The 22,999-nt window shown below is 40.2% G+C and overlaps 1 protein-coding gene across 3 annotated transcripts in view; it reads right to left on the bottom strand.

The window, feature by feature from the left end:
- The window catches only part of daam2 (dishevelled associated activator of morphogenesis 2), a 145,104-nt gene that overhangs the window by 20,506 nt on the left and 101,599 nt on the right, over positions 1-22,999 (bottom strand). For 2 of the 3 annotated variants that reach the window (XM_084742332.1, XM_084742333.1), the window contains exons 6-18: positions 18,386-18,719; positions 16,536-16,646; positions 15,907-16,010; positions 15,520-15,586; positions 15,247-15,364; positions 14,265-14,403; positions 10,483-10,541; positions 10,148-10,332; positions 9,526-9,828; positions 8,696-8,803; positions 6,029-6,058; positions 3,458-3,564; positions 361-445 (exon numbers count right to left, since the gene is read on the bottom strand). In XM_084742332.1, the coding sequence (XP_084598458.1) occupies positions 361-445; positions 3,458-3,564; positions 6,029-6,058; positions 8,696-8,803; positions 9,526-9,828; positions 10,148-10,332; positions 10,483-10,541; positions 14,265-14,403; positions 15,247-15,364; positions 15,520-15,586; positions 15,907-16,010; positions 16,536-16,646; positions 18,386-18,719 (1,750 nt within the window). The remainder of the gene's footprint in view (positions 1-360; positions 446-3,457; positions 3,565-6,028; positions 6,059-8,695; positions 8,804-9,525; positions 9,829-10,147; positions 10,333-10,482; positions 10,542-14,264; positions 14,404-15,246; positions 15,365-15,519; positions 15,587-15,906; positions 16,011-16,535; positions 16,647-18,385; positions 18,720-22,999) is intronic. The other variant, XM_084742334.1, reaches the window with a different exon arrangement.

Genomic DNA, 22,999 nt, shown 5'->3' with positions numbered 1-22,999 from the left:
TTTTTTTTAGATGTGCCACTGTGGTACATCACTTGGTTTCCATCTACTGTAGGTAATACACTGATTATAGATAAGTATATCATACAACCACAATTCAAATAATCTTGAATCAACTGTTCCTTTCAAGAATTCAAATTATTTACTTTTCGCTCCCTTGTCAGAGAAAACAAAGAGATCTTTAATGTCACTGTTTGGGTCAACTGCTGACTAGGCAGTATCAAACCTCTCTGAAGCCTCTTTTGAACAATGGAAGATCAATGTACTTTCCCTGTAAATCAAATCTATTTTCAGCCAATCAAGCGCAATGCACAATGCCACTACCCTGCAACATGCTGTACACATGATCAGTCCATCAGTTACCTGTTCCAACATATCTTTGGCTAGCTCTTCTCTCTCATCCATCTCCAGGATCGCCCTCTTGATCTCTTCATTGCTCATTTTTAACCTGCAGGGGAAGAAAATAGTTTAATTAAAGTTTAAACTATGGTTCTAACACAGTAAATAAACTATGGTTCTAACACAGTAAATACTGGTGTGGACGGGAGCACAGCCAGCTGTTTTCAGTGGTTCTGATCAGTATTATGTGCGCTCAGTTGTGATCAATAACAACAGCATTGTTAGTCTGTGCATCAAAGGCTTATCGACCAACTGCTGACCCCATTTGGGTCTAGTTTGTACCCTCAGGTCATTTACTCCTGACACGGAGAGTGAGCTCAGGGACCAGGCTGCAGTTTAGTCAGACAGAGAAAGGTCTCAGGAAGTCTGTTTATTGATCTGGAAAGGTGGGGGGGCAGGATTCGAATTCTCTAAAGGGCTTTGGACCAGAAACATACAAATGGTGACCATATTGCAGAGAGGATCTTAAATGATTATTCCGGTTCAGATGCAGTGGGACTAAAAGCCCCCTGGGAAGGTGGGTGGTCCATTTTATATGTTCAAAACAGCAAACATCTAAAAAATATTACAAATTAGTTTTAATCCAAATCAGTTGTTTTTGTTCTCTTCCCTGATATTGGGTGTGCTTACAATTGGATATTTATTATAAAAATTCCACAATTAAATCCATGAATGGTACTTTTTTATTACTAAATAACTGCTTTATTACTTTATTATGTCTTATTGCTTAAACACTATAATATATTAAAAGAAGAATACATTCAGAACTTTAATATTTTTATAACTAACTATAACTAGAGCAGTGTTTACAACAGCAAAGTCGTGTTATAAACTCAATTATATCCCACTGGAAAGAAATTGAAAATGTCAAAGTAAATCCTGATATTGAAACACTGAGTGACATTTAAAAATAAGACATCAGTCAGTCTCATTCATCCTGTCCTCTGCCCTCCTCCTTCTAATGCTGATGTGAGACAGGAGGGGCTCTCAGTCTCATCCAGCAGGAAGTTTATAACAGTCTGACAAATTTTAACATACTTGTCAAACTAAGTTAAACAGTGTGAGAACATACAGACAGCTTTGGTTTGAGCTCTTTACAATCTGCTGTTAGCTGAGCTAATATGCTGTACTTGTGTGATGAGACGCCGCGGACAGAGCAGATTAAATTATCACTGGCCAAATGTTCATGTTTGTGCTTGCCGATCAGGTGTATTGATAAAGTATTGACTTTTTACTTGTGAGGATTTTATTGCACTTACAATGACGTGTGTAGTTGTTGTCGATGCTAATAATCTTTGTGCTACCCGTTTCATTTCACAGTCTCTACCAGCCGCCTCTCCGCTCTGCTGTGCACTGAACTCGCTCCGTCTGTGTGTGTGGACGACACGGAGACTGTGCACTGCAGCTGTGTGATAATAAATTACACCAAACCTTGCAAAGTACCAAGAGGAATTATAACGTTGGAATTTATCAATAATCTAGTCTTTTGGGTTTATTTAATGCCAGGTTTCAGTACACACCCCTACTCAAACAGGAGCAACAAAACTTCTCTGCTTTCACTTAATCTGCCTCTTTGAGTCTGACTCCTTGTCCCACCAGACCAGCAGCGCTCCACAAGCGGAGTGTTTTGCCTGCCTGATTTTGTTGACTGGTGATTTTTCCTTTCCTTTTTGTGCTTCTAGTTTTGTCAAAGGAGTTTGGTGGATTTAAGAAAGCACGAACTGTGACTTCGGTTCTCTGTCAGAAAAGGCTGTCTGATTCTAAAGTGGTGAAAATATTCTAAATATAGTGAAGAGTGACTTTTTTAGGCGGCTAAAATAAATTTTGCTGCTGACCTTAAACCCAGGAGTACATTGTCTGTCAATCAAAATGTGATGTTCCTACACAATCTTGAGAAATGGCAAAAAAATGGCTAAATGAGCTATTTTTTTAATCTACGTTTCCTAATACCTCATGGACATTTATCTCATTAATCAAGCCTTGTTTCCAGAGGCTTTAAAAACCTTGTTGCCATCTGAACACTAGTCCAGAGATGCACCCACAACTTTCCATCTATTATGACTCAGTTTGCTCTTCCTTTTAAAAAAAGCGAATGGCTGATATTTTTATGACACTCACAAATGTCCTCGAGTGTCCATTAAAAACACATTTCCTGCTCCAGACCTAAGAAGCACCTGCCTCAAGCGGTTCCACACTGAGTTACAGCTCTAACCTCTGACCCAAAGGCTGCAGTGTCACTTATCTCGACTGAATTATAATCCAATAAGGCTGACAAATAATTTGTTTAAAAGCAGTTAGCTGATGGTATAATGTAGGGATGGGAATTGAGGACCGGTTCCAAATTGTCCGATCTATCAGAATCATATGCTTCCGAGCTTATCACTTCCTTTTAAGAAGGATTCAGGGAGGAGATTAACAGTCTTGCACAGCCAGACCTCTCTCAGCAGTGCTCAGAGCTGGAGAAAGGTCTGGTTCCACATGCTGATATTCTGCTATGTAGGAAAAAATGCCCTGCCTTGTTTATATTTCTCTAAACCTATTACAAGCATCTTGGGTGGTACCAAGCTCCGGATGCAGCGCCCAGTTTTCCTGCAAAATAGCACCGGGGACAACTTGATTTGGTGAAACATTTGCATATGGGGAGCCTCAGAAAACTTAGTTAGTAGTTATATACATATATACATATATGATATGAAAACCTAATTCTTTGTCCCCATTTTCCCCCTTTCCTCCTATTTCAAATACAGCTCATTTTTCAACATATTTTGGTATTGAAATCATCCCTCTTTTCAAGATTTCAAATTTGGCAAGTATGGTGAAATGCTGAATCTCTCTTTTATCTACTGTGTTTCAACACTGTGCTCAGACTCAGAGATAAAACAACAGCTGTGCTGACACTGAAAACATGTGTAGGCCTACTTCTCCCCACAAAAAATCTGATCACAAATCTGACCAATAAGCAGAATGAATAATGGCATTGGTATGAATAAAACTGTATCAATTCCCATCCATAGTACAATGCAGAATGTACAGTGTTAGTAAATCTGTCTGGGACCCATACTTTGAAAGCAGGATGATACAATTCTGTGCACGTCTGCCATCGATGACTGACAGCTCTTTGACCTTCCGCGTGCTGACGTAGATGTCGTCCATAGAGCCCGTCTCTTTCTGCAGAGAGAAGAAGACAAAGAAGCAGATTAACTCTGCAATTTGCAGTTTCACTCATAAGAGCACTCATATGAAATACAGAGCCTCCTCACATCTGTTAGACATCTTTATCTTGTTGAGAGCTGACATGAGCATTTAACAACGCGTTAATTTGGAGCAGATAGTGGAAAATAAAGGACTTCAAAAACAAACTGAGGCCACTTGTAACGGTTTGATCATTTCCACTATCAAGCACAGACTTACAGGTTGCACTCCAGCCAAATACTTTAGCTGGCCTCAGGACAAGTTCCCTGACCCGTTTTCACAGCCACTGGCTGCGAATGTCAAGTGTCAGGCATCTGTTCTTAGAGGCCATAATGCACAACAGATTTAAAGATTTTAAAGGGACATGACCTGCAGTGCTATTTGTCCATCTAGATTTTTGTTTTGGAGGTATTAGCCATAGTGATGTCTTCCTTCTGTGTAATATAATCTGACTACACAGCACTCCAAAAACTATGACCTGGTTACTTAAAACAATCCACAGACCTTGCTGTGAGTAGTTTCATTAAGGGACTACTCTCTTTTTGCAGTAGAATCTACCAGAACTACTTTCTTCCTTGCAGGAAGACGGCTCATAATGAGGTGTGTGGATGATCTTGAGTAACCGGGTCATGATCTTTAGAAAGAGAGACTGAATTGACTGAATTTTTCAAACACATTCAATTCAAATTCAATTAAAAAAGGAGTTGTAAGCGTACCTTTGCATAGTAAAATCAGTACAAAATTGGTGCACTATCCTCCTAGAAAAGGTCTATTTTCATTTCAGTGCAAAAATCCACTATGTTACCCACCATCATCAGTCTCTATAATCAGAATCAGGATCAGTCTCAAAAACCTATTTTAGTTTCTAATAAAAACATATCAAATATCCGGTGGAAATATTTTAAAAAGTCACAAATTCATGCTGGAAAAATCTAAAGCAGAACCTTGTGTGAGGAGATTTTATTTGGTGAGTCACCGCTTCAAACACAATGCAGGCAGGCCTATAAAGCTCCCAGAGGAACAGGAAACACTGCTCCAGACCCGGTGCAGGCCAGTCAGATATTTTTGTAAGCTTCACACAAATGTAGTATTAAAAAATCCGCAAGGGGAAAGAATAAGCGTCTGAAAAAAACACGGGGCTGCATGTTAAACACATTCTATTTATGGTCCAAGCTGGTTTCCTGCACGCCAGAAAATGTCCTTTTTGAGGTTGCTGACTATGACGTATGTAAAACAGATGCGGCTTGTAAAAAAAAAAAAAAAAAAAAAGTGTCGTTTTTCCATGCCTGTGTTGACCCACGGTGCCTGGCAGCAGAATAAGGTTGGCACTGGGTTAGGCGGACAACTCCCATTCATTGGGCCTGCCAGAGCCCCCCTGCCCCTCTGGCTAGTTCGCCAACTTGTGTACAGTGTGTGCTCTAAACCCAGTGTAGCAGGAGACTAGACCCTTCATCTTTTGGACCAGGTTAAGGCTTAATCAAATGTGGTCAGGTGTTTGGACTGTTTGTTCTTCTCTTGTGGAAGACAACATGAAGGCTTTTCTTAACACGCAAGTGGCTGCATTCACATTTAGGCCTGTCCCGCTCACTTCATCATGATGAATTATCTCAATTACAGCAGCGAAAGATGATGATGATGGTAATAATGCCAATCAACACAATAAGATGAAAATCGGAATGATAATGAAAAATAAGGCAATGATGATGAAGATTAATGCTGCATTTAAATTATGGTTTTCTGAACCTCCACCAACAGAAACTGTCCAAGTATAAAGCCAAGCAGCTATGCAAGGATTGGGGCGGCTGTGGCTCAGGAGGTAGAGCACACCTGGGAAGAAGTGTATTACATGTAACAGGATTAAGTAATCTGGATAAAAAATGAGGTAACTGTATTCATTATAGTTATAGATTAAAAGATGTGATCAGATTGCTGTTACATTTAGTCAAAAATGGGAATAACATTTTTCTGTTTCTATATCAATTGATCAATCAACAAATTGCACACAATAATGGAAGGAACAGCTTGATGAACCTAACAACGAACATAAAACACTCAACACAACATTATGTGCTAGACAAAGCTGGGAAACATAGTACCCTTAATGACACACAGAGCAGTGAAGCTGCTGCTGTTGCTCTTCTAACATGCTGCTAGCTTTCACATTCCATGTAGTCATCTGATTTATTGTCAATATCAAAATATTGATTCGTGCAGCTTTAACAGTAAGGTGTGCCACATGAAGGTTCACACATCCCAAGACTCAAAAAAAAAATACAACAGCAAACACTGTATACACATCCTACAACCAGTCATATAATAACACATTATTGATGCAAGTAACAGGCCTCTCCTGCTGGCTGCTGCTGTGCAGAAGAGAAGGTGATAGGGCAGTGAAGGTAGGTACCAATGAGATGAAGATGCTGGAAGACCTTGAACTCACCTGTTTGAAGGATTGGTTAGTGAGCAGCTCCTGCGCAGGCAGTCGGAGAGTGCAGAGAGACACAAAAACATTGAAAACACATGCAAAGATTAGCACTTCAAGCAAGAAAAAAGTGGTGGCTAGAGCAAAGAACTACAACTATGCACACTACAAGCTGAAGCCGGGAAGCCCTCTGTGGGAAAAAACAATAATTATCTACTGTCCAAGTCATCAGGGGCTCATGAAATCCACATTGAAAGGCGAACAGAAAAGCTTTTGAACTCTTTTCTATTTTGGTTTCTGGATTTTTTAAGAGGTCATGATTGTTACAACGTATTCTTTTGATTGCATCTACATCTGTCTTGACATGGAAAACAAGAAAATGAAAAATGAGTGTGGTAACTAATCCTACAGAGGGGGAATGTAAACAAAAGCCCATTTTGAAAGAAAGACCAATGACAAGCTGAAAAAAGCGATTATCCCATGTATAAACACTGCAATATTGTCCAGTTGAACCGAATCAGGCTCTTGCCAAATGGAACCGAGTTGTCAAAGCCAGGAAGATGTTGGGTTTTTAATGTGGCTATATCCATAAAGATCTGCATTTTAAGCGTTGGCCCAAGCCAATAAAAACCTGCTCTGTATAAATAAATAGCCACAGTAAATCACTGTCAGCAACAACCTCAAATGACCCATTACTCTTTAATAAAAGCCTGAAAAGAGAAGTTGTGCTTTTAGCTGTCAGAGGGCTTTTAAGCATGGCAGTAAAATGCATTATAAAGGAATTTACTCATTCTTGAGAACTGGGACGAAGCCGTAGTTTGAGGGTGGCCTGGTAACTCAGTTGGTGGCACATTAAGCCAATGTGCTGATGCTGTCTGTCCTCTGCAGCGGCCGTGGGTTCGACTCCCTCGTCTGGCCCTTTGCTGTGTCTCATCCCCCCATTCTCTCCCTCTTTCCTTTTATTTATTTGAGCGTAAAAGCCTAAATAAATGCAAAAAGGTATTCTGAGGGACTTTTAATGTTTATTCTTTATATATGCTGGAACAATATATTTTAGAAGATCAAATTCTTGGCTATTAAACCTTGTAACAGGCCAACCTTATAGTGAGGTTGGATTATTACATGTAGATGTCAAGTTGACAAAATGTTACTTTTTTTTTTCATTTCACAGCCTAGTCATAGTGAGCAGCCATTTTATTTTTTAAAGTTGCTCAATGCTAATCAAAATACACATTTTAAAACCACCATAATTCTTATTTAGCTTTTGATTCAGAAGGGCTACAGAGTTGACAAGTAATGGTCAATTAATTGTAATGGTCATATCTGATAGAAATATTAATTAATTAATTTGTTGAAAAATAGAAGGTTTACCAGTGCTTCAGCAGTATTCCTGCCTTTTTAAACCAGGAAGTGAGACAGGGGTCCTTAGGGTATAGCTAACCCTTTTTATGCCTGATTAAATCATGTTTTTGTCTGATGGAGTTGACGGAAATCTGGGACACAACTTTACAGGGCCAACATTTTAATTACAAATCTATTTTTTAGAAAGATAATTATAAAGGCACATGTTTATACCTAAGTTATCAGTGGGTATTGTTAGTTCTACATTTTGAAGGCTTTTTAAATTGTTTGAAGTTGTGAATTCTTGTCTAGGACGAGGTTGTTTTCTGGCACAGAGCAAGTTTAGAAATGAAAAAGAAATTAAAGCAGAGCAAAACATTTTCAGAAATTATGTTTGTTTTTTTTATATACAAATCCTTAAAGAAAAAAAAAATCACCAAAAAAATTGAATTAGAGTACTGGTATAGATAATTTTTTAAAGGTTTTTTCAGTAGGACATGACTTGTTCCAGTTCTGAAGAATGGATAAATCAGAGGGAATGCCTCCATAGAGGTAGTAAAGTCTTGCTCTTCCACTGAACCTCAAAGACTGTGCTTAAAACTGTGATTACTAGAAACTCATTAGGGCATATTAACATTCCACTTAAACCCATTTCAGGCAGTAAATCAATTTATGCAACTGCACACATTATTATCACATGATAAGTGGTGTGTAATTAGTTTGTAGCACAGAGGGGAGTAATTGCTATGTAGTGTATAGCATCGCCCCAAAAGTGTGCATACTGCAATTATCCTATTAGTAAGTGCCTGCTTCAACATGGTTTAGTCAATTGCCTCTTTATTTTAGTGTGTTCACTTCAGTACAAAGTTTCCAGTATCACGACTCCTCGTGACTTCGGTGGTGCTGACTGTTGCCTCTGTGTTGCTCTCTCCCATGAGCCCATGAAGACCCAGTCAGTTCCCAAATTCTCACACAAATGCTTTGCGGATTCTTGGGGCAAAGCTTGAGCTCTGTGGCATCTCTACAATAAGGCATTCAGCAGTGAACAGCTGCTCGTGTTAGCCTGGAGCTGGACCCCTGGCACTCTCAAGAGTCCTCTTACAAAATCCCACCCACCCACCCACACACACACACACACACACACCCACCCACTTATACACACACACGTTAAAGAATCAACACAAAATTCAAACACTATTCTAACAGTGATTAAAACAACAGGCATTTATAATGAATTTCTGTGTCTATATGTTGATACTTGCCAAGACAAACACACACACTGAACTGCAAGTTAGAAACCCGCACTCCAGTAATACTGTATCCCACTGGCTAATAAATCCAAACCTGTTGTCTCTGATAGGCTGAAAACATCTTCTCGATGTCCTTGAGGTCAAGAATCTTGAAAGCTCTCAGGTCATCGATGTCATTCCAGATGGTGCCATTGATCACGTTCTGAAAATGGGTAAAGTCACACAAAGAATTAACATTTCAACTGATTAAAAACTTAAATTTAAGGTACTACTTGTAAATTTAGTTCTGCATTACTTACTCAATACTTATGCAAATAAAAGATTACCATATGCTTTATATTTGTTATTATATCACAATTATATCAGCTAAAAGACAACATCCTTATACTGCAGAATAATCATGACCATTCTAGCATAAGATCTGTACAGTTATAATGACCTGATGTAACTTAGAGTTATTTATTTGTTTGTTTGTTTTTTAGGCAGATGCTATTAGCACCAAGGTGTTAATAGCCAACTATCCTATTTGCACTTGAGGTGGACTAGCCAATTTGGCCACTTATACCTCAGTGTGTATAGCCAAGCATGGCAGAGACTAGTGTTAAGGTGTCCACAGCCAAGAATGCTATTTGCACCCACGATGTAATTAGCCAATGTGGCTATTACACCTGGGTCTATATAGGCTAACATGGCAGAGTCAACCACCCAGGCATCTGTAGCCAAACATGCACAATAGCCACAATGGCTATTTACACCACTATGGCAGTGGTGAACCATGACCTTTTCCTAAACCTAACCAAGTAGTTTTGTTGCCTAAACCTGACCAAACTGCAACAGAAAAAAATAATAATAACAATAAAACAAAATAACCGAATTAAAGCTTTAATGTATTTGGAATGGCAGGTATTCTTGTTGTTCTCTCACCTCTCCTAGTTTGGCCCAGTTGAAGGACTTCAACGGATGAGAAGGCTGAGGGATGGACTTGGAGCGCATGGTGCTCCCAGAGTTGAATGAAGAGGGAATAGGAGGAGGCGGGGCTCCAAAAATAGGAGGGGCTCCTGGTGGAGGAGGCGGTGCTCCAGGCGGAGGAGGAGGTGGTGGAGGAGGCGGGCAGCTGAATGGTAGCGGAGGAGGAGGCGGAGGGAAGCCACCCATCATAGGTGGCGGAGGTGGAGCCACGGGGCCGCCAGGAGGGGGAGGAGGAGGTGGGAAAGACACACTGCCACCCTGTTGGAGGAGAGATGAAGGACAAAAGACGAAGTTATTATATTTCGAAAACATATATATAATATATTAAGCGATATCGGACTGGAGTATACACACCTGTACTCGCCAATACGGATAATTTTAGGCAATACCAGATGCCGATACCAATACTGACATCAGAACAAGCCCACAAGTTTTGGAGCATTATTTTTTAACATTGTTCATTGGGGAGATTTTTCTTTAGGAGAAGTGCAGAAAAATGGGCAAAAACATTATTGAAATAAAAATGCTCATACAGTGTGTTATGTGTGTTATATTGTATAAAAGCACAAGTGCTCACAGCTATGTCATTGATCCGAGAGGACAGGTCCAGGACTTGCTCCCTGGCCGAGCGCAGCTCCACTCCCTCACGTTGGAGCTTGTCCTTCATCTTGTTCAAAGTCTTCATCATATCCTCCTTCTCCTGGGTCTTGGTTTCACACTCTCGCTCCTTTCTCTCTAATTTAGCTAGCAGCTCTACATGATCTACAAAGGAAACAATGGGGCATAAATGTCTTCAATGTGGATTCAGTTCATAAAGAGGTAAACATATATATATAAATATAAAAAAGGATGGTGAATATGATGCATTTTCTCATTCAACCTGCAGAGTGCAGTGTGTCAAACAAGTTTTACCTTTCCTGAACTTCTCTGCCTGGTCTCGCCATTGTTTCACCTCATTCTCATTGACCAACCTGTGAAGCAGGCAGATGAAAATAAGCACAAACACCAGACAGATAAACTGAGCACAGCTCTGCTCAAAATGCTGGCATACAGGGGTCAACTGCAGTCCAACCAAATCAAGCCAGAATATTTTGAAGAAATTCAATCACTGTGTTGGGAATCCATTGATCACTGACTATAATGACTTCCTTTTTGTGAGAGGAATTCAGATTCAGTGCCAGCATTGACTGGGTTGACGCAGTTTGCTCTTTTAAGCGACATTAGTGCTAAAATAAATCCTGCACGGCTGAACTTGATTATATTCTGTTTACCATTTTGGCACTTGGTTAAGTTTGAGGTTAAACAGGGTTACAGTGATGTTGTGATATAAATGTAAGATCAATTAATGGTGATTTATGGTGAATGAAGCAGTCAAGTTAAAAATAGGAGGTAAGAAGTAAAAACTAAAAGAAAGAGAAATGAAAAGCGTGTTTTGAGAAGTTAATTTAGATGATTAAAGACTAGAAAGTGAAACCTTGAGCACCGGTGGAAGCCATGGCTACAGAGTTGAGAGAATAGACATGTTTTAGAGTCACTAAACACATTACGAGTATAAACCAAACAATGGTAAGGCTTTAGATTACAGCTTAATTACTCTGGAGTTACAGTTAAAGTTTTTATTAATAACAGGGTACTGGGGAGCAAGACAGAATAATAATTACAGGATAAGTAAGATCTACTGAGAAATTATCTGAACATTTGTGATGAATTTAGAGAGAATATATAATGTAGTTATTTTTTTAACAACTGGGTATCTAGTCTATTATTATGGGGTAAATCTAATCAGTAACGCTTTAGATTACAGCCCGCAGGTCACAAACTTAGTGTGTGACTATACTTAACTAGGGTAGAAGTGTCAGGGCTTTAGAATACAGATGTTCTGTTGTTACATGGTAACTATACGTAACTAGCATATGTTTAGTTACATAGCAATTACACATGTTTATACAGTAACTACAGAACATGTAAAATATATAGAGCATTAATGATCATACTTACCCTGTAATAAAAGAAAAGGTACCCTGTAGATAAAAAAAACCCTAAAGTATAGGTTCTTTTCAAAATCCTAAATTGTTACCCCTTGTTCTACCTTCTTACCCAGTACCTACATATATGTATTGTCAGGTACTGAGATGGTACAGCGTTATAAAAAAACAACAACAACAACAACAACAACAAAATTCCACTGTAACTCCTTGCAGGCTGTGATCTAAAGCCTCACCCAAACCATGGAATATGAAGAGCATGAGAGAAGGAAATACTGTAAGGAAAGTGCTGAGGCACAACTGCCAATAAGGACAAAGTAACTTCACTGTGGTAATGATTCACACTTAGATGCCTGTAATCAATTCACACATGGAAATCCACGAGGTAATTTCGAAGCAAATTGGTCATTAATCAGATTTAGGTCATTTTAATGATTGTGTAAGTGAACTTGATTACGATGGCAGACCCGCTTTAATTACACCACATGGATCAAGCTCATTCAAACAGAAAGAGCCAATCACTTTATTGTTGACTAGTCAAATAAATACCTTTACAAAGCCGTGGAAAAATGTGATTTGTACAAGAGTGTTAACTTTAGGTCAGGCACACGTGCGAGTAGTCAGAGCCGTCGTCATGGTGACCGCAGATGATGAATGGCTTTGTCTCCCAGTTGTTTTAACAGTTGTTTTAACGTCCCCCACCCCTCCTCGTCCCCCTCCGAGGCACGAGACAAACCGTACATTTTCACCCGTTAACCACCGGGGCCTCCGGCGTGCAGCCAAAACAATGAGGAAAGCTCAGTTTGTGCACCCTCTTTTCCAGGCGTAATTTACTCCAGGGGAGTTCATGGAAACACAACAGGACTTTGGCAATCATGTCGAAGCGAGGGGTAGGTTTTTCGACTGCTGTGATGGATCAGCGACGGACAGTAATGGACATCCGGGCTTTAGATGCGGCGTCCAAGCTCGCTTTCTGTGCGCTACTGGAAAGAATCACGCTCAAGTGAGCTGATTGCACAAACAGTAGTGGCTGAATTAGTGAACAAAGCAGGAGCTGGCGGGGGCCAAGGTTTACCACGCTACATTTTTATGGTGCTTTCACCGCTGAGACTAAACACATTCATCACTGACCTGCAGCTTGGCTTAGAAATAACAGAAAAGTGGAAGAGAAGAAAGACGGTGACAGAGGAGAATGACAGCACGTCAGAAAGAGGAACTGAAGGGAACTGGTGGGAGAACCACACACCAAATGTAGTGTATGGACAAAGCCCAGAATGCCATCTTTTAACACCACACACACTCTTAGAAATAAGGGTTCTTCCTGTAGGACTAGTGTTCTACCCAGAATCACTTGCTTCTGAAGAAGTGGTTCTACAGAAAACCCTTGGAATATAAAAAGGTTCTCATCTGTTACACTCCCTGAGTGTGCACTAGAAAAAAACAATCCTCTTAGTAGAACCCCTTGGTGGGTTCTAGGTAAAGCCCTAGAAATATAAAAAGGTTGTCAGTGGAACTCCATGCGTGTGTTCTAGATAAAAAAAATCCTTGGAATACAAAAAAAGTTCTCCCTATAACCTCCTTGGGAAGTTCTAGATAAAACCTTTGGAACATAAATGATTTGTGGTAGAATCCTCTTCATGTGTTCCAGATAAAACCCGTGGAATAAAAAAAAGTTCTTGGTAGAACCATCCAGGTGGCTTCTTACCCTTCACAGAATTCTTGCTAGAGTCCCCTCATGGGTTCTTGTTAGCACCCTTAGAAGGTAGAAAGGGTCTAAATAGAACCTCCAGAGAGGGTTCTCAGTGGAACCATTACACTATAGAAGGGTTCTCTGGGTCTCTAGGTGACACCTTTCACAGGTGGTTCTAGGTATAACCCTTTAATGCTAGGATCTAGGAGGAACTCTCTGAAAAGGTTCAAAGTGGAACCTTCATAAAACGTTCTACCAGGAGTGAAAAAGGGTTATGTTATGAGCACAAGCTAAAGAACCCATTATGGTTCTAATTAGCACCTTTATTTCTAAGAGTGCACACACAGCAGAGTAGATTAGTTTCAAAAGTCAGTGAAACCAGAACCACAAAAACCAGTAAATGTCCGAGATGATTTGGAGGCAGATCTGTCTGAGCGACAGTGGAGCCTGTGGATGTGATGACGTACAGAAAACATCCACTTCTAACTCATAATGCTTGGTTTTCCTTTATAAAATGATTATTTCTCCCTGTTGTCTCCGACCGCTTCGCCGCACCTCAACATGGCTGACTTGGCCGGCCGGCCGGCCCGCTTAATGCGATTAGGGCAATTTCTTTTTGATCTCCGTCTTCCGCTTTCATGCCAATTCACGCTCTTCCTCTGATTCTGCCCACGACCCCCTGCTGCCACCTTCACTTCACCTCACATTCTGCACTCCCATCACTGACACAATAGCTCCAGTTATTCTGGAGGACAAGAGTGATGAAATACGTCTTATTATACACTTGAAGTTACTGTAAATGTCTCCATACACCAAAGCTTGGATGCTGAACTTCAGTACATTAAGTATTTCTGTGCTTCTCTGCCCACTGGCTCCCAACATTCTCACCCACAAGATTTTTCCAGAAATTAAAGTTTCACATCTGACATTTTTATGCATTCATGAATGCAAAAGAACAGAAATATATTGTCCTTGTGCGATATGTCTGCTTTGATCGAGGATAACAAGATTCCACTTACATGCGAATGATGTTCTTCACACTGAAGTTGTCCAGAGGGGCGACGTCGGGGTCCTCTCCCTTGTCGTCCTGTAGGACGATCTGTTGGAGGATCCTGTCTAAGAGCTGCCAGTGCTGCAGGCTGCCACCGCCACGTTTATCTGGGTGTGGAGGCACAAACATACACGGTAAGGTAGAGTGGTAATGGTGTTCAGAGGTGGAAAGTAACTAAGTACAAATACTTCAATTGATTCTTCGGGTATCTGTACTTGAGTATCTATTTTTTTGATAACTCCCTACATTTGAACATGAATATCTGTACTTTGAAGACGTGGCGTATGTAAAAGATGAAACAAGTTGAAAAAGACATAACAATATGAAAAATGATGCAAAAGTTGTAACAAGACAGAGAAGGTGAAAAAGAAATAGTACGACTAAAACAACATAAATGATTTAACAAGATAAAAACATTGGACAAGATGTAACAAGTCAAAACCAGTGTGACAAGACAAAAAAGACGCTAGGAGACAAAAAATGTAAAAGATGTAACAAGACAAAAAACACTGCAAAAAATATAAAAAGGCAAAAAGGAATGTAAAAGATGTAACAAGATGAAAAACAATGTAAAAGACATAAAGCAAAATGTCGCCACAAGATGAAAAAGATGAAAAAAAAGAGACATAAAAGATGTGATAAGACAAGAAAGATCTAAGGAGAGAGAACAAATTAACAAGAAAAAAACAACATATAAAACGTAACAAGACAAAAACGAAAAAGATGAAACAGACGTAACACTATAAGCTACAGAGTGTCAGACTCAGAGAACAGGTGAGGTTCAGTTGTCAGTTGTTCAGATCCTGAACTTTTTTTTTTTAACTTGAGTAAAGAAGTTGAATCAGTGCTTCTACTTTTACTGTTTTTAAAGCATGTATCTGTACTCGTGTGCACTTTTGTCCTGGACTCACATTCACAAATTTCAGCCTTATCAACCAGGTTGTACTCACAGGGCATCTGCAGGCAGTGTTGGAGGATGGAGAGGAGGTTGGGGTAGGCGTCTGTGTGGCTCAGCTTCTTCTTGATCAGCTCAAACATGGCACCGGCACTCTTCGTATCTACATGAGACTATTAACAAAAAGAGCCAGTGTTGAATTATTAAGTTTGACCGCTGCTTTGCTTGACTTTCAATCGTTTGAGACAAGAAGTAAAGGCAACCAAATTAGTTTGACAAGAAAATAGAGTGTTGTAAAGCTGAAGAAGAGTAATTCTAGGTTACTCACCATATCAAATCTTTTGGCCAGCTCGGAGTCATCCTCGTTCCGCACCATCTCAAAGAAGTCCAAATGCCTGGACAGACAGAAATAACAGTCTGAGTTCAAAGTATCTACTGCACCTTTAACCCTGCTGTTTGGGTCCTGTATGACAAACTAAAAAAACACATAAACTTGACTTTTCCCACAGTTTTATGATACCTGGAACAGGGAAAACTGATCAGTTCCACACATATACAGAGATATTATAATTATTTGTCAAATATTAAGCATTGGGGTCTTTGAGAAGCCAAACATTAAGGAAGTAAAGTCAACCTCAGCAAAAAACGAGGGTGAAGTATTTTTTGCTTGTCTGGATCATTTATTGGCTGATTGCTCATGAGGTCTGACTCTCACCTGTCCAGAGTGGCGTTCTCATGCTCTCTGAGCTTGTCGATGACCGGCTGGATGCCTAACATCAGGAACTCGTACCTTAGGTGGAGGCGGAACTCAAGGTTGTCCTACAGAACAAAAGAACAAACAATAAGAGGGGATGAAAAATGTTCTATGAATATGCAACTGGTCTGTCTGGGTATCTAAACTCATCATTTCCAACATCAGTTTAGCACAAGCTTAAAGAGTTTGTGATTAACCAAGGTACTTCACAGAAAAATGACGTAAGCCGTGCCACTAGGAGGCTTTCCCATCAGAGTCGCGCCTAGTAAGGTTATGTCAGCAATCATGGCTAACATTGACAAGTAATGTTAGCTAGCGAGCAACATATTAGCCCCACACATTGAGTTGAACAGACCAGTGTAGCAAAAAAAGAACGCACTTCTTAAATTTTTATTTAGGAAAATGTATTCACATGTAAGACTTTAAATTTAATGGTTATGCATTTTTCCCAACTGGTGACCCGATAAAACTGGGTCTGTGACCTGTTTAGGGTTGCAATCCTTAGTTTAGGAAACGCTGTATCTTGTTTTACTGAGTTTTCCCTGTACTTAATAGGGAGTAATCTAAAAGGCATGGGTGTTGATGCTGACCTCCCCAGCTCCAGCGTTGAGCACAGCGTTGATGAAGGACATGATGGCAGTCTTTAAGTTGACCTCGTCTCTGTAGCGGCCTGTACTCTTGTCCAGCTCATTCAGCAGCGTCTGTGTGGACAGAGCAGACAGGGAAAGTTAGTCAGCATGTGTGTTTGATCTAAAGTATATTTCAACACTGAAATCATCAGATAGAAACTGGGTCAGAGATAAAAGGGACGTGTCTCTGAACTGACAAGGAAATCTTGATTTAACAAAAACACAACATCAGAGAGCAAAAGTTCCCACATTCTTTACTCAGGAAGTACAGATACTCGTTAAAAAAAAAAAAAGACTCAAAAAAAGCAGAGGTACTGATTTAACTTCTTTACTCAAGTAAACGTGAAAAAGTACAGGCTCTAAAATGTTCTGTACGTATAAAAGTAAATAGTCAGACATCTCTGCTGGCTGTTTCTGTGCAAAGACAACTGGACCTTTTCTCTGTGGCTGAATCTCCCTCTGTCTGTTTTGTCTTGTTATGTCTTACATTATGTCACTTGTTTTCATGTTACATCTTTTTTGTCTTGTCTTCTTGTCCTTTTAATTGTTTGTGTCGTTTTTTTTGTCCTGTTACCTTGTTTTTAGTCTTTTTCGTCTTTTTTCTTCTTTCATCATTTTTCATTTTGTTACTTCTTTTTTGTCCTGTTCGTTGTTTTTGTCTTCTTATGTCTCTTTCATCGCGTTATGCCATTCTTTATCTTGTTACACCTTTTTCATCTTGTTATATCTTATACGTCATTTCTCATGTTTTTAACATCATCTGCTGTCTTGGTATGTTTTTTTTATGTCTTTTTCATCTTGGTCATCATTTTTTGTCTTGTCTTTTTCATCTTTTTACATTTTATGTTGTTTTTGACTTATTACATTATTTTTCATTTCAATACGTAATTTTTCATCTTATTACCTTGTTTTTCATTTTGTTGCATCTTTTTTTGTCTTGCTATGTTGTTTTGTCTGTTTTCTGTCATATACACTGATGCATGCTCCAGGAAACGGTCTTTTCTGTCTTATTGTTCCGTCCATTTTGGCTGAAATCAGTCTTGATGTTGGGAAGGCAGCACACAGTGATGCAAAATAAAAATAATCAATAATTCTCTCAAATGCATTAAAACTGAACAACAGAGTCTGTTTTAAACAAGTAAGGAGTATTTATTTTAAAATGTAGGGAGTAAAAGTCAATAGTTATCAGAAAAATAAATATTCAAGTAAAGTACAGACACCTGAAAACTGTACTTAAGTAGTACTTAAGTATTTGTACTTAGTTACTTGCCTGCACTGCTCTAACTCCTCACACCCTTTGTCCCCCTCTTACACTGACCGCAGACATACTTTAGCAGCTTAATCATAACTCACACAAACATTAAACAGGCCTCATAAGTGTGGAGTCACTCAGCTCCTGTGGCGTTAGCTTAGCCTGAGGTGGCGTGATTTACCACACAGCCTGGGGGGACGTGTGAGATGTGGCTTGTTGACTCAGTCCTGCTAGTCACTAAAGCACCACACGTACACTGACCTCCATAACTCTACATGTTCTCACCTGCCCTTAATATGGCCAGAGTGTTGACTTAACCTGAGGCCGGCAGTCTGAGGCGCCGCTGCACGAGCCTCCAACTTATCAAAATGATCACAGCTTGATTTATGCGAGCATTCCCCTGAAATATTTTGTCTGCCCTCTCCCACAATCCCTGTCTGCGCCGTGTCTCCAGCAAAGCCTCCCTAAGGATGTCTGTACCGTGAGACGTGACCACAATTCAAGGAATGAGACTGCTGTTTACACCTCTGATACTTTTGATAACTTCAGTTCCCCTCACCTGGAAGCGAGTCCGCTCAGCAGCGTACTTCTGGTAGTGCGCCATGGCCTGAAGCACCTTCTTGTGTCCGTCGGGCACCAGGCACACCGCGCCGAGAATTTCCAGCACCGCCACTTTGGTCTTGATGTTCTCCGTCCGCAGGCTCTGTGAGATGGTGTTGATGCTCTGCGGGTGGGCGAGGACGTGCGCGCGGCCCTGGGAGTTGTTCATCAGGGCTTTGATGCAGCCAATGACGGAGGTGTGGACGCGGCTCTCTGAGGTCTCGTAGTCCATGCTGCGCAGGAAGTTGAGGAGGCAGGTGAGGCCATCGAGCTCGATGAAGCGTGTGACGAACCTGAAGGAGGTGGGAAGGAAAAAGAGTTCAGATTCAGTGTAATAATACATGAGCCAGGTATAGGGCATAATTTGCTATTTGCTTTTTTGTTCTGCTATTAGTTAGGTTTTTTTCCACCCCCACAGTCACTGAAGTATTTATTTTAAAAAAGATATGCCGTGGCATCTTGGTGGCCAATCCTGAACAACTACATTCCAGGTTTGAGTCCAGCCCACGCTACAACGCCCTACCAAGGTTCATGAAAATTGGGTACGTGGTTTTTCCATAATACTGAGGACAAACATATAAACACACAGTAGCAAATACGTTTCATTTTCTGTCATTTCCACACTTTTGCTACTGACTAAAGGTTGTTTCAACATGAGAAATAATAATTTTAGTAATCAACTTAAATTAAATGATTACTTAGCATAAGACTACAAAAATCAGATATTGTTTGTTCATTTTCAGATTAATGATGACATTTTCAGACTGTCCATGCAAAAAAAAAAGTTAAAATAGTCCAAAATCACGTTTACAATAACAGAGAAAAATAAGCAAGTCTTCACTTTTGAGGAGCAGGACCAGAAAAAGTTTAACTTCAAAAATGGCAAACAAATTTGTTTAATTTAATCATTTGATTAATTTTTCTGACTTATAAATTAAGGGACTCAAAAAAAAAAAACAGATTAAGGAATGAATGGTCAAAATTAGGGCTTCACAATTAATTGGAATATTGGCAAAGCCGCAGCAGGGCCAAATTCAATATCCAACTTTCAGAACCAGAACCAACGCACAATTTTTTGAAAGAGGAAAAATGTGTGAGTAAAAAAGCATTTTTGATGAAGTACTGCAGCGATGCACAGACACTCTGGCCGGAACAACATACATCACATCATCACAATTTTAAAAAACTAATAGTTTTATTTGTTTCAACCAAAATAATCACAATGTGATGTGTTTACCATATCGTGCAGCCCTTGTCAAAATCTAATTTGATATCCTGACTTTTATTCCACACATCCTACATTTCCCATCATGCAACCAATAGCATCTTTTCGTTAGACCTTCTCAGCCAGGGAAAGCAGGTACTTCCACATCTATCAAACTTCCAAACTTCACTTCACAATGCAGGTTTCTGTTATAAATGTGTCTCTTGGCACAAACAAAGACCATCCTGATGACATCATGAGGCATTATTTTCAAATATCTTCCACAGCCGCTGTTTTAAAAAACAGGTGTTGTTGCCAAGTGCTTACTCATGGTGGGAACTCTTGGGTCTTTGTAAATAATAAGAGTACAATCTAGACCTGCTCTATATGAAAAGTAACTTTGTTTATAATTTGGTGCTATATAAAACAAATTGACTTGACTATTCCCATCCTGCACAGACACTCCAGATGAAATAAATGACAGGCAAGGCATGTAAACATTGAGGGACGTCACATCTAGTGAGCAAACTGTGGGCTGTGTTGTAAATTACCTTCCCACTCGCTAAGATTCCCGACAGGCCTCATAAATTATATCAAACAAATGAAGGCTTGTATGAGAGAGAAGAAAGGAGATGAGGACAAACATAGGAAGAGAAAATAAGGACAGAGTCAGAAAGTGGAAAGGACAGTGAGGAAAGAGGGAGACAGTCTGAGAGTTAAGATTTATTGCCACTCATGGTAACGGATACATTGTTTTGATGTCACGAAGTCCATCCCCTCCCACCGCTGCCTTGGCTCAGGCGGACGCGGAAAAAAAACACTACGCAAAAAATGTAAATCATCCAATTATTATCCTGTACATTGAGGCAGGGGCTCCTCCGCTGCTCACACAAAATCAGCTCCAGATTTCCAGCAAACACACACACTTTCACTTTACCTGGCATGACCAGTAAATCTCTTATAGACATATAATCCTCTGATCTCCAGCAGCGCCTGGATGAGATCAAGAAGGTCATACGACATGCATGCATGCATACAGTCGACCTTCTTGAAAATGCATCTAAAAATCACAGAGAACACACACAACCTTTCAGCAGACATGTGCTTCTTGTTTCGGCACAGACGCCGCAGTCTCGGCCTCCGCTCAACACCGAGGTGGCGAAAAATAAATCCAATATATTAGATATGACTTGATTCAGATGCAACACAGACACTGGAACTAGAGCAAGGCAGAACTGATCCAACTGTTAAAGTTACACATCTTATATCAGTGACAAGTCTTTGGCCGGCAGAGAAAGCAGGAACGGTCGAGACCTCAGAGGTCTCATACTGGAAGAGAAATTAAGCCGAACATCCTTGTGATTAATGTATGGAAAGCAGAGGGTGAGAGACGTTGTTCTTGGAGTCCGGGTTCAAAAAGGTGGACAGGATTCAAGGCTTCGCTTCGCACTGCTGGTTTGCCAGAAACACGTGCACACATCCTATGCACCATAACCTATGCAAGTGCATGTGTTTGTAAAGTAAAAGCACAAACCCAAATCCAGAAAGTTGGGACGCTGCTTAAAACGTAACTAAAAACAGAATGCAATAATTTGTAAGTCCTTTTTGACCTATATTCAACTGAATACAGCACAAAGACTGATTCTGGATTTGGCGCCTGCAACACGTTCCAAAAAAGTATCATCACTGTGATACATCACCTTTTCTTTTAATGTCACTCAGCAATCGTTTGAGACTCGAGGACACTAATGTTTGAGGTTTTGAAAGTGAAATTTTCTCATTCTCATTTGATATACAGCCTGGGTTGTCCTATTTTTGGGAGGCAGGTCTGGACTGCAGGCAGGTCAGTCTAGTACCTGAGCTCTTTTACTACGAGACCACAGTGTTGTGATACATGCAGAATGTGCCTTGGCATTGTCTTACTGAAATAAACAGATGGCAGCAAATGTTACTCCAAAACCTTTATGAACCTTTTAACATTAATTATAACTTCACAGATGTGCATGTTAGCCATGCCATGGGCACCAACAAACCACCATACCATCACAGATTTTGGCTTCTGAAGTTATTGTTGGTAACAATCCACGTCCATGATTACCGACGACAGTCTGAAATGTGAAGTCTGCAGCGTTTCTGGATGTTGTTGATATATGGGTTTCTCTTTGCATGGTAGTCTTAACTTAGATGCAGCAACAAACTGTATTTGCTGACAGTGATTTTCCAAAGTATTGCCAACATTTTTTAGAATATGTTGCAGGCGTCAAATTCAGGATGAGTGTATATTTACAAAAAAACAATAAAGTTTATTCATTTGAACATTACATATCTTGTCTTCGTCGTGTTTTCAACTGAACAGAGGTCAAAAAGAATTTGCAAGTCATTCTAGCATTGTACACAGCCTCCCAACTTTTTTGGACTGAAGGTTTGTAGGAGGATACATGCATATGCACGGCTCCTCAAAGAACATTCAACAGTGACTAATCTGCTGTACTGTTAACAAAGCCTTCTAGTAAACCGACATCCAAACACTCTCTCTCCTCCTCTCCCATCTTTCATTTTCTCTCCAGTGAGCACTTGAATCAATGGATCCCATCTCCTCTGACTTTGGAGTCTCCTCTTGTCTTCTCCTTTCCGCTGACATTCACGCTCAGCCGAGTGGCGTGCAGGCCTTTTTTTTTTTTTCTCTTTTTTCCCCCCCTTGTTTTGGAACAACCACCGCATACTTGAAAAGCCACTGGGGCTGCGTTCAAGACAGCGAGAGCTCGACGACTGCTGCATACAATATGAGCTCAGGCAGAGCCGAACAATACCGAGGCTCAGCCAACCACACACACACATGAAGTTCTTCAGACAGACAAAAGAAAGAAGCGAGGAACATAACTTGGACTTGGATGAGACTAAACAAAAGTGACAGTGGAGCAAAAAATGACTGCAGTGCATGCGCCAAAGATGGTCAAATGAAACGTTAGGTTTGCTGCTGATCGAAATTTAAACAAAACCATTTAGGGTCATGTAATTTCCATTGATCGAAAGAGCGTAAAACCCTTCAACCAGATGCAGACAGTATTCTAAATGAGCAGGGCTATGTAGAAAACTAATCCAGATGCTAGAAATTTAAATTCAGAAATTTATTCAAACCAACTGGACAACTAGCTGCACAGGAAAACCATTCTGCCTTTATGAACTGTGGGTGACCCGAGTGTGTCAGACAGTTGAAAGTTCACTCTTGCATCAAGGTCGGACCACACTAACTTATCAAACACACACTCGAGCAATCATGTGCTCCCTGCCTCTCGTTCGCACACACTTAAAATCTCTTGTAAACTTCCACACACCTACGATCAGGCGGGAAACACTCGCATGCATGCA

The sequence above is a fragment of the Lutjanus erythropterus genome, chromosome 18 (genome assembly GCF_056507025.1).
Source record: "Lutjanus erythropterus isolate fLutEry1 chromosome 18, fLutEry1.hap2, whole genome shotgun sequence".
NCBI lineage: Eukaryota > Metazoa > Chordata > Actinopteri > Lutjaniformes > Lutjanidae > Lutjanus > Lutjanus erythropterus.
This window is presented reverse-complemented; position numbering and strand designations above follow the sequence as displayed.